This window comes from Solea solea, chromosome 4 (genome assembly GCF_958295425.1).
Source record: "Solea solea chromosome 4, fSolSol10.1, whole genome shotgun sequence".
NCBI lineage: Eukaryota > Metazoa > Chordata > Actinopteri > Pleuronectiformes > Soleidae > Solea > Solea solea.
The window spans coordinates 22,650,969-22,666,662 of record NC_081137.1 but is presented as its reverse complement, the minus strand read 5'-3'; the positions used below and the strand labels follow the sequence as shown (position 1 = coordinate 22,666,662).

General features: G+C 40.3%; 1 protein-coding gene across 1 annotated transcript in view; it reads left to right on the top strand.

Annotated features, from left to right (window-relative positions):
- The window catches only part of pdlim4 (PDZ and LIM domain 4), a 38,513-nt gene extending 28,680 nt beyond the window's left edge, over nucleotides 1–9,833 (top strand). Inside the window, exons 5-7 of the mRNA XM_058627672.1 lie at nucleotides 1,273–1,430; nucleotides 6,221–6,368; nucleotides 8,012–9,833. Coding sequence (XP_058483655.1) covers nucleotides 1,273–1,430; nucleotides 6,221–6,368; nucleotides 8,012–8,216 — 511 coding nt within the window. The 3' untranslated portion in view covers nucleotides 8,217–9,833. The remainder of the gene's footprint in view (nucleotides 1–1,272; nucleotides 1,431–6,220; nucleotides 6,369–8,011) is intronic.
- Nucleotides 9,834–15,694: the final 5,861 nt, after the last annotated feature.

Below are 15,694 nucleotides of genomic sequence, written 5' to 3'. Positions count from 1 at the left end.
TTTACTTAGGGTGCATTCATTCACACCAGCCCGGTTTGCTCAGAAAGTCCGGTTCGTTAAGGGAGGTGCAGATCTCCCTTAACGAGATCAGAGTTTGGTGCAGATCAACCGAACTCTGATCTGCACCAAAGAAGCCTAAACTCTGGTCCGCCTAAGAACATAGGTCCATTAGGAGACCATTAGGTGTCAAAACGACTCCTACTTCCACATGGCACCGTCTTCTCCGGTAGTTAGTTTGAGGTTTACGGGGGTAATTATGTCTAAATTGACTCTTCCTGTAGAGTTTACCGTTGTCTGTGTTTTTCTAATGAAATACAACACAACAATGTCACATATGGCAGCGTTTTTTTATTTTATTTCTGCTAAAAAAGAACAGAGAAAACAGTGCATCAGATCCGTTGCTGTGTGTTAACAGTAGGAAGTGTTGTGTTAGGGTTAGTCGGATGTCTCCTCCTGACACACCTGCACACATGGCAGAGACATTTGTTTGTTGTTGTTGTTGTTGTGCGCCCCCTCAAGTGGACGATAAATGTGTGTTTAGTCTCTCAGAGAACATCCTCCCTCAGAGTTCCCCTGGACTGGCCCACACACACACACACACACAGAGTCTGGTTTCCAGGACTTCAGAGGACATTACATTCATTTCCTTGGAGCCTTACTCTAACCTTAACCATAACTACTGCTCGCCTAATCCTAATCTCAGTTTCACCCTAACCTCATCGTAACCATGCAACATGTCGTAATTTATGGCTTGTTCTTTTTGAAGATAATCCCACAGCATGTGAGTAATACCTGGAACACACACACAGTGTTTCCTTAGAGTCACATGTGTCAGAATTTAAAGTCATCCGTCAGCAGCCGTGGTTTTTTGAACGTATCACATGAACGCGATCCATGCTGCGCGGTCGGTCGGGGAGTAACTTGATGGATGGATGAACGCGGCGGATCCGCACAGAGCAGCGCCGTTGTGATACTTTAGAGTCACACGGCGACTCTAAAGTATCCACTACAAGAAGAGAAAGATCTACGACACTAAGATCTGTTTAAGGAAAAGAGATATGCTGGGTTTTTTCAGCTGCCTGTCACTCAAGTTGTCTGTCTTCCTTTGGTGGTCTGACATCTGTTCTTCTATCCTTTTGTTTAGGCTACTCCAGCTACTGTCATTCCTTCCTCCCTTTACTGTGCACCACCTGTTAAAGAAATGGCCCCAATTAGACATCGTGAAAAGAGAAAAAACCTTTCCTCTCCTTGTCTCTCTTTTCTTTCTTTTAGCCCAGAGCCTCCCGTGCACTCTCCCACGGGCCGCAACGGTGTCGACACACAGTCGGACGTCTACAAGATGTTGCAGCACTACGAGGAGCCCGCCTCTCAACCCAAACAGTCCGGCTCCTTCAAATATCTCCAGGGAATCCTGGAGGCCGAGGACGGAGGTATGGATTTCTGCTCTACATCTCGTGCTTGTGTTTGCAGGAACGCACAAATGATACTTTTTAAGAAAGTCAATCACTTTCACTTTTTAAAATCTCGGATAAACTCCGTGCCTGACAGTTATAACTCGTCTACTTATGTGCCAACATGCACATGTCATAAAGTGCACTTTATATCTACATGTGGAGACATCTGAATAAATATTATCCTTCCGCGTGGAGATGGAAGCGACTCCTGCTCACGCTGCTTCTCCTCTCAAATCCTCCGTCTTCACTGGCATAGTTTTCCTTATATAGAAAAGACACACAGAGAGAGAGAGAGAGAGAGAAAACAAGACACGGACAGAGGAGCCGGAAAAAAAAAGTACGGTGAATTGCTTACGTGCAGATGAACAAGGGAGGGAAGTTTTCGTAAAAGGCATTTTACTGCAAAAACAACTTCATAAAGGACATTAAAGTGAGAAATACGGCTTTCCTGTCTGCCTTCTGACCACTGAGCCGTTCAACTTTTGAGACAAGGGTCATGTGACGCTGACAGCAGCAGAGCACTGATAATCCCTCAGACTAAAAACCCTCTCTTCTCTTCTGGTTCCTTGTTTATCACTAAACTAAGGGGGCGTGAAGTTGTGAAGTTGTTGTAAATGTCACAGCAGAAGAGACGAGGTTACGACCTCTTTGACCTTTTACCCTCGGCAGCTTAAAAAGCTTATCTTCAACTGAATGCTTTTGGTTTTGTGTTTTGTGAATTTTCAGGAGAGCTTTTTTGTCTGTCCACAGTTTAATATTCTGTGAGAGTTCACTTGCACTGCGGTTCTCAGGATTAACTCTTGTAGGTTTCGGATTCCAGTGGCGGCGGCGCACATGTTTTCGTTTCGAGAATCAAATGGCCTGATACTTTGTAGCAATTTGAGTTTTCCTTGTGCAACAACAGGACAACAAAAAAAACGTTGAATTTGTAGCACGAACGCACGAACGCGGTGCCTTTGCATCCTTTCTCTCTCGTCATGCTTCGATTTGAAGGAAATCACAAAAGACGAAGCAGAAACACAATACATGAACACGGGATAGCACAGTAGGGACAGTAAAGGTTTAAATGTATGAAATATAAGGAGTTAAGTCATGTGTGTCTATTAAAAGCAGGAGATAACAGATGACCTGGACGACTGAGAACATTCTCAGACAAACAGATAATAGATAGATTTAATAGATTTAGATTTTATAGATAGACAGATAACTTCTCCAAATGGAGATTCAGCTGGAAAAGCCTCAGGGTTTTTTGGTTTTTTTTTAACATTGTAGGGGGGCGGGGGGAGGGAAAAAGAGTGATGACTGATCCTCTATCTTTCTACTCCTGGGTAAGAATGAAAACCTTCCTTTTAGGTTATCACACCTCTGGGGTCAGCGTTTGATGTGAGGATAATCCACAGCACATGGAACAACACGGCCTGCTCCCGCAGTGAAGCCGGGGACTTCTGCCAGACTCTTTCAAACAGAATAACATAATTTACTGCTTAATAATACACTGCTTAAAGCAATGAGAGGGAGGGAGGGAGGGAGGGTGCTAATGATGGACAATGGAGCTGATGGATTAAAGAGATTAGAGGGAAACTGTTTATCTGCTGCCAGGCATCCTCCTGTTTAGGAGACGGGTTGATTGACAGACTAAGTCCTTGATGAAATAAAGGTCATGAACCTCGCGTTCATTTTTAAAAAGCTACCTGTCTCCGCGTTCACGTTCGGCGCCGTCACTTAATCTCCGCCCTCGCGTTGTTAATTGCACATTAGGAGAAGAAACCGAGTCGGATTAACGAGTACGATCCGTCCCGTGTTTGCGTGCATACCTTGTTGTCAGGCTTTTAAATCACTGTAGTTGCTCCCTGTTTGAAAGGAATCCCCCTGCAGAGGCCATGTTGACTTTCAGGGGCTTTTAAAGTCAAAGCAAACACGAGTGTCAGTTTACCCAGAATTCCACAGGCCTTACCATAATTGGATTGCAGTGTCGATGGAAGAGGGTGGAGTTTTGAAGCAATAGCACACTGGTAGACTGTAGAAAGTTGTACCTGTCTGTTTACACTGCAAAAAATGCCTCTAAAAAACATGAAAATATAAAATATAACCACTATTAGTGGAAATAAAGTCAAATTATCTTAAGTATCTTATTTTAGATTAGATAAATACACTTAATTCAAGTCAATTACACTGGTACATATTTTAATTTTTTTTGCAGTTTTTTCATGAAAACACACACAGATTTTCTACCTTATGCTTGTTTATTTCCAGAAAATGGGGTATTTTTCACCGTATGGCAACACTGGTGAGCGATGGCCACAAAGTTTCATTACACACAGTGAATTAAAACATCCACACTGCAAAAACTCAAAATATTGCCAAGTATATTTTTCTAATTTCTAGTCAAAATATGTCATCACACTTAATATAAGACAAAATCACCCAAAGAGTAAGATTTAATGAGATAAAGGACCTCGTTTTTAGACGGTGCATATTGCCTAATACGAGTCAGGAACTTCAAGACATTTTGTCTCAAAATGCCAGTTTCTAATCTAATTTCAAGTAGGTGGTGGACTTCAATTGTCACAATTATAGAACTAAAAATGTGTTATATACACTTGAAACAAACAGGATGACAAAAAAGATGCTACTTTTGAGGTGAAAATACTATTTTTGAGCATCACAAGCTTATTATGAGACACAAAACATCACCATACTCGTAAAATATAGCTAAAAAGGAGTTTTCCCTGCTAATTTCAACATCTCCTATTTTCACCTGTTCCATTGGCAGATGTTTTTTTGCTTATTTTTGGAGTGGCCTGTTTTTCCAGTGCATCATCATCTGTCAGGGAACGTTACACTTTCAGAGAGTGTGATTATCGATCGCCTGCAGGATAATAAAACGTAAACCCTGAAATGCTCACATAATATAAGAGCCGTTAGACCTTCATGGTCTTTTGCTCATGTGAAACATATGGCCGGGTTTATGTCGAGTGACCCACAACTCACACAGGCAAAGGCCAAGGCCGGTGTTTATTTGTGTAGCACGTTTGACTAGCGAGGCAAGACGAGGTGCTTTACACAAAACATACACAAGAGAAGAAGAAGAAGAAGAAGAAGAAGAAAAGAAACAGTTACAATGTTAAAGTGCAAAAAAGAGAGAGAGAATTTCCAAATCTGTGACTCTGGGGACAAAAAATAAACCTGCTGCTGCAAATTATAATTTTATTCAGGCCGTGAAACTGTGAAGTGCTTTATAAACCGACTTGATACGATCTAGTTTATTTATAGGTTCACTGATGGAGAAAAACAAATCACATCCATAATGTTCCCCCCATTTAAAGCCACGGCAGAGGAATTCAAAATCCTGGACGTGGATGTGAAGTTTTTAAAGAAATATATCAAGTGACAGCAGAGGGAATGTTCTCGCTCACATAATTATTCCACAGGGATGAAAAGATATGAGATTTAAAGCCTCTGTAACATTCCTGGTCCTGTGGTTGTTAAACGGGAGTTCAAGGGTTAACGCTCCAACTGTCTGATGGCACATTTATTTCTTCTAAATAAAACAAATGCCCTGTACACTCAGTTTGCAGTGATAGGCAACAAACACAACTAAACCTTGGTTTTAGAACATTAGCTTTGACCTTTTTTTCTTCCTTCTTGTGCAAACATTTTCCCCGAGATTATCATCATACTTCTTCCTTAAAAATACATGTTTACAAACTCTTGGACGATTTGAAAAGCTGTCGTCCATGCGATGGAGAACAAATCAGGACTTTGTCTTAGTTGTAATGGAATTATTTCCCAGCAGCCGTATAAACTTACATTATTACAGCTGTTTATTGTGATTCACTTTTCGCCCCGAATTCCCCGCGGCTCCAAACTCTCGCTCTCGATTGGTCCGCGTCACACGGAGGAGCAACGTGAGCGTGTAACTGTTTTACGATCACGTCTGGTCGAGGTTAGTCACAGTGAGGGACACACTGTGCGCCGGGATGGTTTTGGTGGGGCGAGATATTTGTTCTAGTTTGCCAGCTCGTCACGCTGGGTCGGATAAAATGTGGTGCGGGTCTTAGGTTTGTGTACAAGCAAGCCCCCCCCCCCCCCACACACACACACATTCCTAACTTTGAAGACTTTTTATTAGTAAACTTGCAAACATAAAAGCTTTATCCTAAGGTAATAGAATCATTAATCCCAGGAACAGCATAACTCGCTAATGTCAGCTCCTTAAACGTCTAACGCCTTTGAGTCATGTGCCAAAATGAAAAGGTAATTAGTCTGTGGTGGTTATCAGGGATCGTGGCCTGTGGGGACGGACAGCCTCTCTGACACATTAGCAGAGTTTATGACTTCTGTTCTGCCCCACTGATCCACCGCGGTGTGCCGGGGAACCACTGAAGAAGTTCCAGATATCCAGCATTAAGTAAAACCCCCCTCAACACTTTCCAGTCAGGCTTTAAAACAATGCTTAAAGGCAGCAACCGCCATCCAATCTTAGTCATATATGGAGAAAATGGCCCCAGCTCATTGAGTTATGTGAAATAAAACTACAAAAAGGTTTGTTTCTTATAGCTATACGTGCCTTAAACAACATTTTGGAAGGCCATGAGCAGAAATGGAATATCTATTATACCCATACGTATATTTATGCAAGTGTATATTCACTTTAAACTCAAACTTGTTTATTTTAGCCTGAGATTAAGCCTTGTTTATGTACTTTTTAAAGTGTATCTACTGTCTATTTATTCTGTTGTTGTTGTTGTTGTTGTTATTTCCAGGTGTGTCTCCGACAGAGAGAATGAGAAGCCTGAGGTCTCCGGTCCGATCCCCAATCCCCAAACTGGGAAGCCCCATTCCCACCGTTCCCAGCCCCATGCCTGGTCTTCAGAAGCTGCCCCAGTGCACACGCTGCTGTAACGGCATTGTGTAAGTGTTACACACACACACACACACACACACACATTTGCTTTATAGTGTGTCAAGCACCACATCTTAAAAGAAATGGTTCAGTCCTCACTGCAGCAGCTTAAGCTTTATCTTTCTCTACTATGGACCGATGATTTACTCTTAGATATTATTTTTATTAAGCCGTTTCATTTAACATCTGGAAAGGATCCGACTTGTTTAATCGCTTGTGGTCGTAAAAGTGAAAAAGTTGAGCTCCATCAGGTGACTCATGTTTCTTCCCTGGAATAAGAAGTAAACGTGTGTAGGTGGACATGCACCGACAGGCCTTCAAAAACACACAAAAAACGATTCCCATTTATCATTTTAATGATGAAACCACATCCTTTCCCACACACGGTTTCTTACCTGCACATACACAATGGCACACTAAGATTTATCACACACACACACACACACAAAAACCTCCTCATCATCATCATCATCATCATCATCATACACCGGTAATCCCAGCAGCTGCAGGTAAGCACGGTGAAGTCATTTGCTTGCTTTGCACATGAATAAGAGCACATTCATTGTACGATTTTTTTTTTGTATGGCGTAATAAAGCGAGCTGTTAAGACCTGGCAGCAATTTACAGGTTTTTTTTTAAACAAAGTATGTCAAGAGTTTATCCAGCGAGTGATGTGGTTAAAATCAAAGACTGGACCCAAATTCTCAGTGCAGAAAGGGGAAAATCTGACATAGGGAATTAACGACTGCAGCCACTGTGACACTGAGTAAAGTTCCCTGAAGTATGAGATATCATGTGGAGATATGTATTCAAATGCTTGCTTGGTTACAGTTGCTATATAAAACGCAGTAAATGTTAGTTTGCATATAAAGATAAGATAATAAGATGTGCTTCACTTTGTAGAGCTTATAAAAAGCAAATAAATGTTTCTGCTAATCTTTCACATATATCTGGCCATAATAATCCAGCCAAAAATAATCCAGTTTGCTGAAAAGAATTCATTATTTTGTGTTTTTTGATCAGAAAATGAAGGTGCATTATGAAAAAAAATTTAAGGGTTAAATGTTTAAAAAAAACAATGTATGGACGGGACTGAAATGTTTACAATGTTTATAGCATCTGCACAAATATCACGCAGTTTTCTGTCAAAATAATCGAATTAGATGTTTATTCAAAGTTCTTTCAGCCCTATTTATGAGCCTGTAAAGATGAGAGGGAAAACAACTCCATGTCAGGCGTGAGTCACCTCTGCTCCGTGTAATCTAATCTGTGATAATAATGATAATGAAGGCAATAACTGGATCTATGAAAGAGCCTCTTTCAGTTTGCTCAACAACGCACCGTTTCATCCACAGGAGCGCATCACCATGTTTGGCTATTTTTGTTTTGGTTTTGCTTCCACTCATACGCATATAAGGCCGTGTTATTCCTGTACGCTGCTAGTAAAAATACTCCAAAACACTGAACTCATCACTCTCAAGATGGATGTAGAAGGACGGGGAGTTGTCGTCCAAAAATAAACATAAAAACACACCAGGAAATGTTAAAATTAAAACATCTAGAGCTACAGTCCAAGAAGTCAAGATACAACTATTGTTCTTTATTGGTTTTTCTTCCTAACTCTTCCGTCTCCCTTCATGTCTCCGTCCAGTGGCACCATCGTGAAGGCCAGGGACAAGCTCTACCACCCCGACTGCTTCATGTGCGACGACTGCGGCGTCAACCTCAAGCAGCGCGGCTACTTCTTCATCGAGGACAGTCTGTACTGCGAGACCCACGCCATGGCGCGCGTGCAGCCGCCCGAGGGCTACGACGTGGTCGCCGTGTACCCCAACTCCAAGGTGGAGCTCGTCTGATGTCGTCGCGTATCTGCTATGATAACGTTAAACCCGGGAAACACAAAAATTACTGAGCGTCGTAGCCTCACGTGTATCAGGTTCTGTCGGTCTTGGACCGGCGTGTCTGCGACGACAGAGCCGACTCATGCTATGTATATTCAGCATTTTCACACCTGAAAACTCCCAAAAACTCCATTTACAATCTGACAGTCGTCATCTCTCAATCAGCGATGTAGCATATATATATAAATAACTGTGTTTTACCAGATTATCTCGTATGATAAACATGGAATGAGATTGATGCGAAACAAAACAAACACAAATCCGAAACACTACGCCAGCAGCCGTCTGTTTTCTCACTGACATTTAAATCACCAGCATCATATTCATCATAACATTGTATCACTGTCTGTGTTTGTGCCTTCTGAGTGATGGTGCAGTGACGTGTCGTTTAGAGTTTTGATTCAGGTCATTTCATTTCTAAACTATCTTGCAGTTTTTACTCCTGTTGCAGTTTTGACTTTCGCAGAACATACTACTACTTTTCAGACTTTTATCACAGAGGATCACCTCGAGTTAAGTTCACTTTTCAGTTAACCGTCAATAACTATAGTTCACTATGTGCGGCAGTGCGCTTCAGGGTGCAGGTTTTTAACTATAGCCTAAAATCTCTTTGTAGAGTGATGTAAGTGATGAACACGCCCTGACAGGTAGACAAAGGACATGTCATTTTAGGATTTGTGAGCGTCTAAATCTACAGAAACGGTTTCCAGCTTGTGATCACAACAGCCGATAACTCGGCAAATCTCCATTTCAGAGATTTGACATTTTCAACAATGAAGATAGAAGAATTCAGGTTACGTACAAAAGAGAACGCAGCTGGGTGTTTTAATTCAAGAACACCTGACGTTAACACACCAATAATCTAATAAACCATAGGAACATGTCAGAAACTCCTAAAGTGGCAAGAGCAGAGATTCACGACGATGACGTATAGACTGGTTTCCTCTTTATGGAAGATTGGAAAAAGACGGGGGGGTTTATCGTATAGTTTTAACTTTAATTTAGAAATGACATCTACATTTCCTGAGAGAGCGAGGAAGGGAAGGACAAGGGAGCAGTGAACAGGAGAGGTGACACACATTCAGAGAAACGTGTCATTATCGCTGCATCGCTCTCAGCATGTTGTGAATAGTGGGGGTGAATCTGGGGTGAATAAGAGTAATAAGAATGTTTTTGGTGTTTATTTCCATCATTTCTCTTTTTCCTTTTCTAAATGTCAACCGTGTTGTGTAGCCACTGGTATGCCACCTGTACTAGTCCACTTGTAAATGATGTGAAAAAATTATATTGCCACAACGTTGTTGTCTCTCTGGTCTTGTATATATTTGTTCTATTGTTGATCGACTTTAATACGTTAGTAAGTAAGTAACACGACGTCACTCACATGCCTCTGCATCGTCTGTGTCTATGAATGAATGAATGATTGAATGAATGAATGAATGAGTGATTTTCTCTTACACAGCGTCGTCATCATCTTCTTAACTTATTTTTCTACCAACACATGATGTTTCTGGATATTTTCCTGTGTGCTTTTTTGTTTCTAAACTCTAAATAAAATGAGAAGTGCATCGACTTGATTGTTTGTTGTTTTTAATGCCAGAATTTACTCATTTACAAAAGCACTGTATTTATATATCATATTATATTATATTATATTATATTATATTATATTATATTATATTATATTATATCATATCATATCATATCATATTATATTATATTATATTATATTATATTATATTATATTATATTATACAATGGTCAGATACAAAATTCACAAGGATGAGGAAAGTCATCTAATACCTCCATTAACCCTTAGAACACACTTAGTATTTTTGGCTGTTTTTTTCCCCATTACTATGTTTAAACGTTACAGTATATGCAGAGATTATAAGATTATTTATCATTTTCACCAACTATATAAACACACCTTGAGCAAAAAAGTACTCAAATGTTTAAAAACCGGGTTGAATTTGTGAAATTTGGAAATATGGCACAGTTTTAAACTTCACGTGACTCATTTTTATGAACAAAAATGAAAGAAAAACGGTCTAATTGTTGTGACTGCTGCACAATTATTGCTACTTTATATCACAAGTTATGATTCACATATAAAATGAATCATAACTTTGGCTCAACGACACATTTTTAAAACCTTAATATGTGACCTATAAACACACACAACCCAGGATGTCCATATAAGGAGGCAAATTACCATGAGTTAACTGCAGAATTTCCTCATTTACAAAAGCACTATCTTGCTACAGTGTGTCTTACAAACACTTTACATGTGACTTAATTCTTTTTATAAAATTGTCAGATACCAAATTCACACATTCACAGAGCATGGCACGAGTTCAAGGATGTGGCAAATCATCTAATACCCCCATGAAATGACTTAAGTAAAAGTTGAGTCAAAACTTTAAAGTGAATGAATGTCTGCAGATTTCTAAATGAGAGACATCCGTAGTGTCTGGAAACAACAAATAATTGATCCTCTTTTGGGGTTTTCTTATAAATCAGCATTAGCATGTGGGAAACATTAGTAAAAAATGTTCAGAGTTCAAGTGGGAACTTTTGCCACAGGCAAAATTCAGGTGACTGGAGTTGTGAGTGTGTTTGTTTTCTTTCATGCAGGAGGTTCATGCACGCTCAGTGCAAAGGGAATTTCATATTCCAGGAAAACAGACGTCGAGATACTGGAGAGCACGCTCAGCCCAGAACGCACATATTCATTTACTCTTTCAGGGAAAATATGAAAAGGCCTTAAAATTAGTTCACTTAACAGAACTGAGAGAGAGAGAGAGAGAGAGAGGGGGGGAGAGAGAGAGGGGTGGGGGGAGAGGTTCATGCCTGGAAAGAATTCAGCCTCACTGACATCTATAAACATTTAGTCCATTTTAAACATAAACATTTCAAGTTGCACAGAAACAGATCTGACTGTGTTCTGTGGAGAGAGAGAGAGAGAGAGAGAGAGAGACGGCCTCATCGCTTCTTCTTCACCGGCGTCCCGTCACATCTGTGAACACTGAATAATCTAACAAACCGAGCGACCTAATCAAATAAATTCTTCACGTGGACCTGTGGAGACATCATAACTGTGTCCCTTTGTGTTTCTATTCATTCATTTCAAACATGCAATTTGGTGTTGTGCAAGTGAGGGATTTTCCCACACTCCAAACTGACCGTACTCCAACCAAGTTTGTCATCAAGGAACAAAATCACATTAGATATGAAAATATTTTCTCTTCATTCGTCAGATTTCCCTTCTGCTGGCGTTTTGTGAAGTTCTGTTTTGAGTTCTTTTTCTTCTTTTTCTTAAAATGAAGAGAAACTAACTTTTTATTTTGAAAAAAAACAAATACAATTGAAATTTGAACTGTATAAAACTATTTAAAATTACATTAGTTTGAGTCTTTGTGTCCATGTCCAAAAACAGGCCAAAAAAATGGAAACTATGTATAGCCGTTTTTCCAACTCTACATTATGGTCCTTACTCGACTCGCCTCGGCACGGCACGGTTTAGGTTGTTTTCCTCAACAAAAAAAGTACCTAACTCAGCGTGGGCGGAGTCATCACTGCACGGCTACACACACACACAAACGAGTGTCTAGTGACCGGATACACCAGACTCCTCTGTTAAATATTGAGATTTTAGACATTTCCCCTGGTAATTGTTGGAGATTAACGCACGTTTTTTAGGATTGTTGAGTCTTTTTAACTCACCTACCGTTCGGCATTGTTCGGCTCAATTCTTGTGTCGTTACATTTCTTTCTACTCTTTCATGTTTACTCCTCCCATCTTTATGAGGCATGCATACATACATACATACATACATGACGTTCTTCCGCGGTTTGCAGGTTCCATACGGTACCAACCTGTTCGCCCCTTGACAGCCGTGATTTGTGAAGTCCTACTGGACGAAACGCCGGGCCATACCTGGGCGTAGGACTCGTAACATACAGCAGAGCAACATTCTGGCCATTCCTCCAGAGAGATATATGTTAGAGACATGAACTATAACTCAAGAGGATTTTATAAGCGGCACATAAATCCTGGACATATGTGGAGCGCTGTTAGAAAGGCATTTTGGTGGATGATGAAGATGTCTGGAGATGATCATTTGGTTTAAAGCCGATTATTGTGCAGGTTCATTCAAATTGCCGCGGTGTTACAGTGACTTTAGTTGTACGTATCAAAGATAAACTAACTGAGAATATTCTCCAAGACTGGATAAATAATCTCAGAGAGAAGACGTCCGGCCTCAAGCCTGCAACCGTGAGATCATTTCAGTGTGTCCTTTACTTTGTTTACACTTTATTTTGTTGTTTAAAGGGAATTTTTCTGTCTTTCTAAAAATATTGTTTATGAAAATTTGCCAATAAACCAATGTTACCAAGGACAGTTCAGGAGTCGTCTGCAGGGTCATACTTGAAACTTGCTTTGTAACGGTTTTTCTTTATTATTAGTTTATTTTTAGTTTAGTATAGTTTTGAATGGAAGTTCATTCTAGCCTGCATAGTCTTTATTTACACTTTTTATACAAAGATCCAAAATAGTGAGCCAGTCTTTTGAACGTCTCATGATCCGGCTCCCTTCAAAGAGCCATAAATCCCATCTCTAGGCCCTTATCATGCAGTCCGAGTTCCCACTGATTTCCTCTGCACTGCATTCAGTTATTCACAGTCACATGTCCGTGGCTCAGAGCACCTGCCTCCCAGTGACAAAGATCGGAAGTCATCGTCAATTCACAATGACGGCGTAATCCCATTTTCCGATCGAAAACAAGCAAAAGTGCATCCGCCGCTTTGAAGTTGAAAGGTTTTTTTGGTGAGAACCGAAAACACAGCGGCATCTGTTTGGTATTTATTTCCCCACGTTGATTTAAACAGATTTGAGAGAGAGGATATGTGTTGCATGTGTCTGGAGAGTGGAACGCACTGTGTGGTGATCGCTTTTTCTCGTTCAGCGGCCGATGGCCACGTTTGGCTGTTTACGCTCGGCAGAGTAAACAAAGGAGCTCTTCCTCTGTTTGACAGCACATGTAACGTAGGTTGTGCACATCGTCAACGATGCCAACACGAATAAATACTGACGGGGAGTTTAACTGAGTCTTCAGAAAGACTGACGTTATAACTCGATGCCAAAGCCACAGACGTTTCAGACTTTTCTGACGATTCTGTCGAGATCTTTGAAACGCATAATTGACAGATGCGTCAAAAGAATGTCTGATTTTTTTTACACTTCACCACATGATATTGATTCAGTCAACATCTTTTTAAGTTTGTTTATCTGACAAACAAACAGGACTGAAGTAATAACAATTTTCTTTCTGTGACTGAAGATTTTGTTTGTGTTTGTTATGGGCAATTAATTCCCTTTTAAATATGACATTTTTCCACCATGCTCAGATTAAATTGGGTTACGCTTTTCGCTCAAAAGCAAAGAGGCAGAAAATGTGCGGGCTCCTCTGTGGAGCACAACTTGTCACTTTCATTCATTCAAAAAAATGTACTGTATTATATCCTTACGGCACATTATGTGCCATCATCTCTCCATTAAAACCTGCAGAACCACATGTCTCCAGACCCATTTAATGAGAATCCTAGGCTCGGTCGAAGCTTCACCAAAACAATAGGAGACACACACAAATAAAAAGGTATGGACGTGTGTGAATCATAACTGAGGAATGACCGAAATTCACAAAATTGCAATCACAAACTCGCTCACTTATGTAGGGCGCAAATCGCCAAAAATGGACGTCCAAATTCAGAATGGACGACTTCCTGCTGAGTTTAGGCCACGGTTACGGTCGACTTTTTTGTTTGTCTCGGTCTATAACATCTTCCCACCAAGTTTCAGGAAATTCAGTGGATCTCAATTTTGCCTTTAGGGGGCGCTACATAACCCTTGAGCAACGCACAGGTCCGGGAACTATATGCGGATGTCACATTTTCGCCAGACCTGACCCTCCATGCAAAGTTTCAATAGTTTTAATGCACGTTAATGCCCTGAAAAATGACCGGAAATCCACAGATATAAAGATAATCTGAAGGATAGGGTTAGGCTCCTCCCACAAATTACCAAACAAACGTGCAAGAGATTAGAAGAATAATTACTTATTATTACATAAAACATAGTAAGAAAGGAATCATAACAATGATGAAACTATATCAATATTTTTTTTCCCGGATGTATATGTGGAAGTAAAATGATATAGGGAAAGGTCAAAGGTCAGGGAACCAGTAAGCTTGGATATAATTTAGGGACTGGAAACATCCAGAATTCATTCAGAAAAATATGAACTTTATTGTTACCAAACCGTACAATCCAAAAAATGTGTATAGGAAATTCAGAGCACACTTATCTAATGGATTAGATACAAGCAATTTAGAATAAAATGTGTGTTTTGTTAAGATGTAGTAGTCAGATATTTCGTTCGGCCATTATTTTGTTTTAAGGGTCCGTTTAAATTTGACTCCACATGATTTGACGAGTGTGAAAGACTGGGCACATACAGTAAGACTGAGGCCGCAGCTCTGATTCACATGTTAGGATGTTATCTTGCATGTGACATGTATGTAGAGACACTACAGTGTATGAAACCTGGTTCTGGTTCTGGTCAGGACTCATTATCTTGCAAATGTAGGCAAAGTTAGAGAGAGATGTAGAGACAAAAAAAACACAAAAGAGAAATAGCAGTTGTGCTAAAGCAATACAGGCCAAGAAAACAACAAACAGATGTCAAAAACTTTCAAAGAAAATCCCTTTGCCATTTTTGTCTCCTTTACTGTCTTTTCCCCTTTTTATCCGAGCCTTAAACTCCTTTATACTACTTCCCCTGATTCTCTTTAACTTTTTTTAACGGTTCTTTTTAACGACACGACTGAAAAACACCACCACGATACCATGGCGGCGGGTTGACGAGGCTCTGTGGATGTTTGGTTCCGTCGGACAAACACTGTGCAGGATACAAACAGCAGCTCTCTCTCGTTCCAAGTCTTTCATCCTAAGTCAGAAGTCTGTAACTGAGTGTAAAAAGCCTTCATTTCTGCAAACAACTCAGTCTGGGCCTCGTGAAGCAGACACGCGATAGATGCAATCACTGCGGGAGCTAAGTATAGTACGAGGCCACTCCATAATGCTAACATTGGCTGTGCTTACACTACGCATTACAGCGATCTCCTCACTTTAAGAGAATAAATCATCTTCAATGAATTGAATTGTTTCATAAATGGCATAAATCACTTGAAACAAACTAAACTAAAAACTGTAACCAAAGTGTACTCAGGCCTTTCAGGACTGGATTCAGCAAAGTGGGAAATTAAATCACAAAAATCAGCAACAGCCGTGGGTAAGAGACGCTGAACCGGACAGAATACAAGCATCCACAAAGGGAAATACCGTGATCTGCAGAGGTAAATTTCATTAT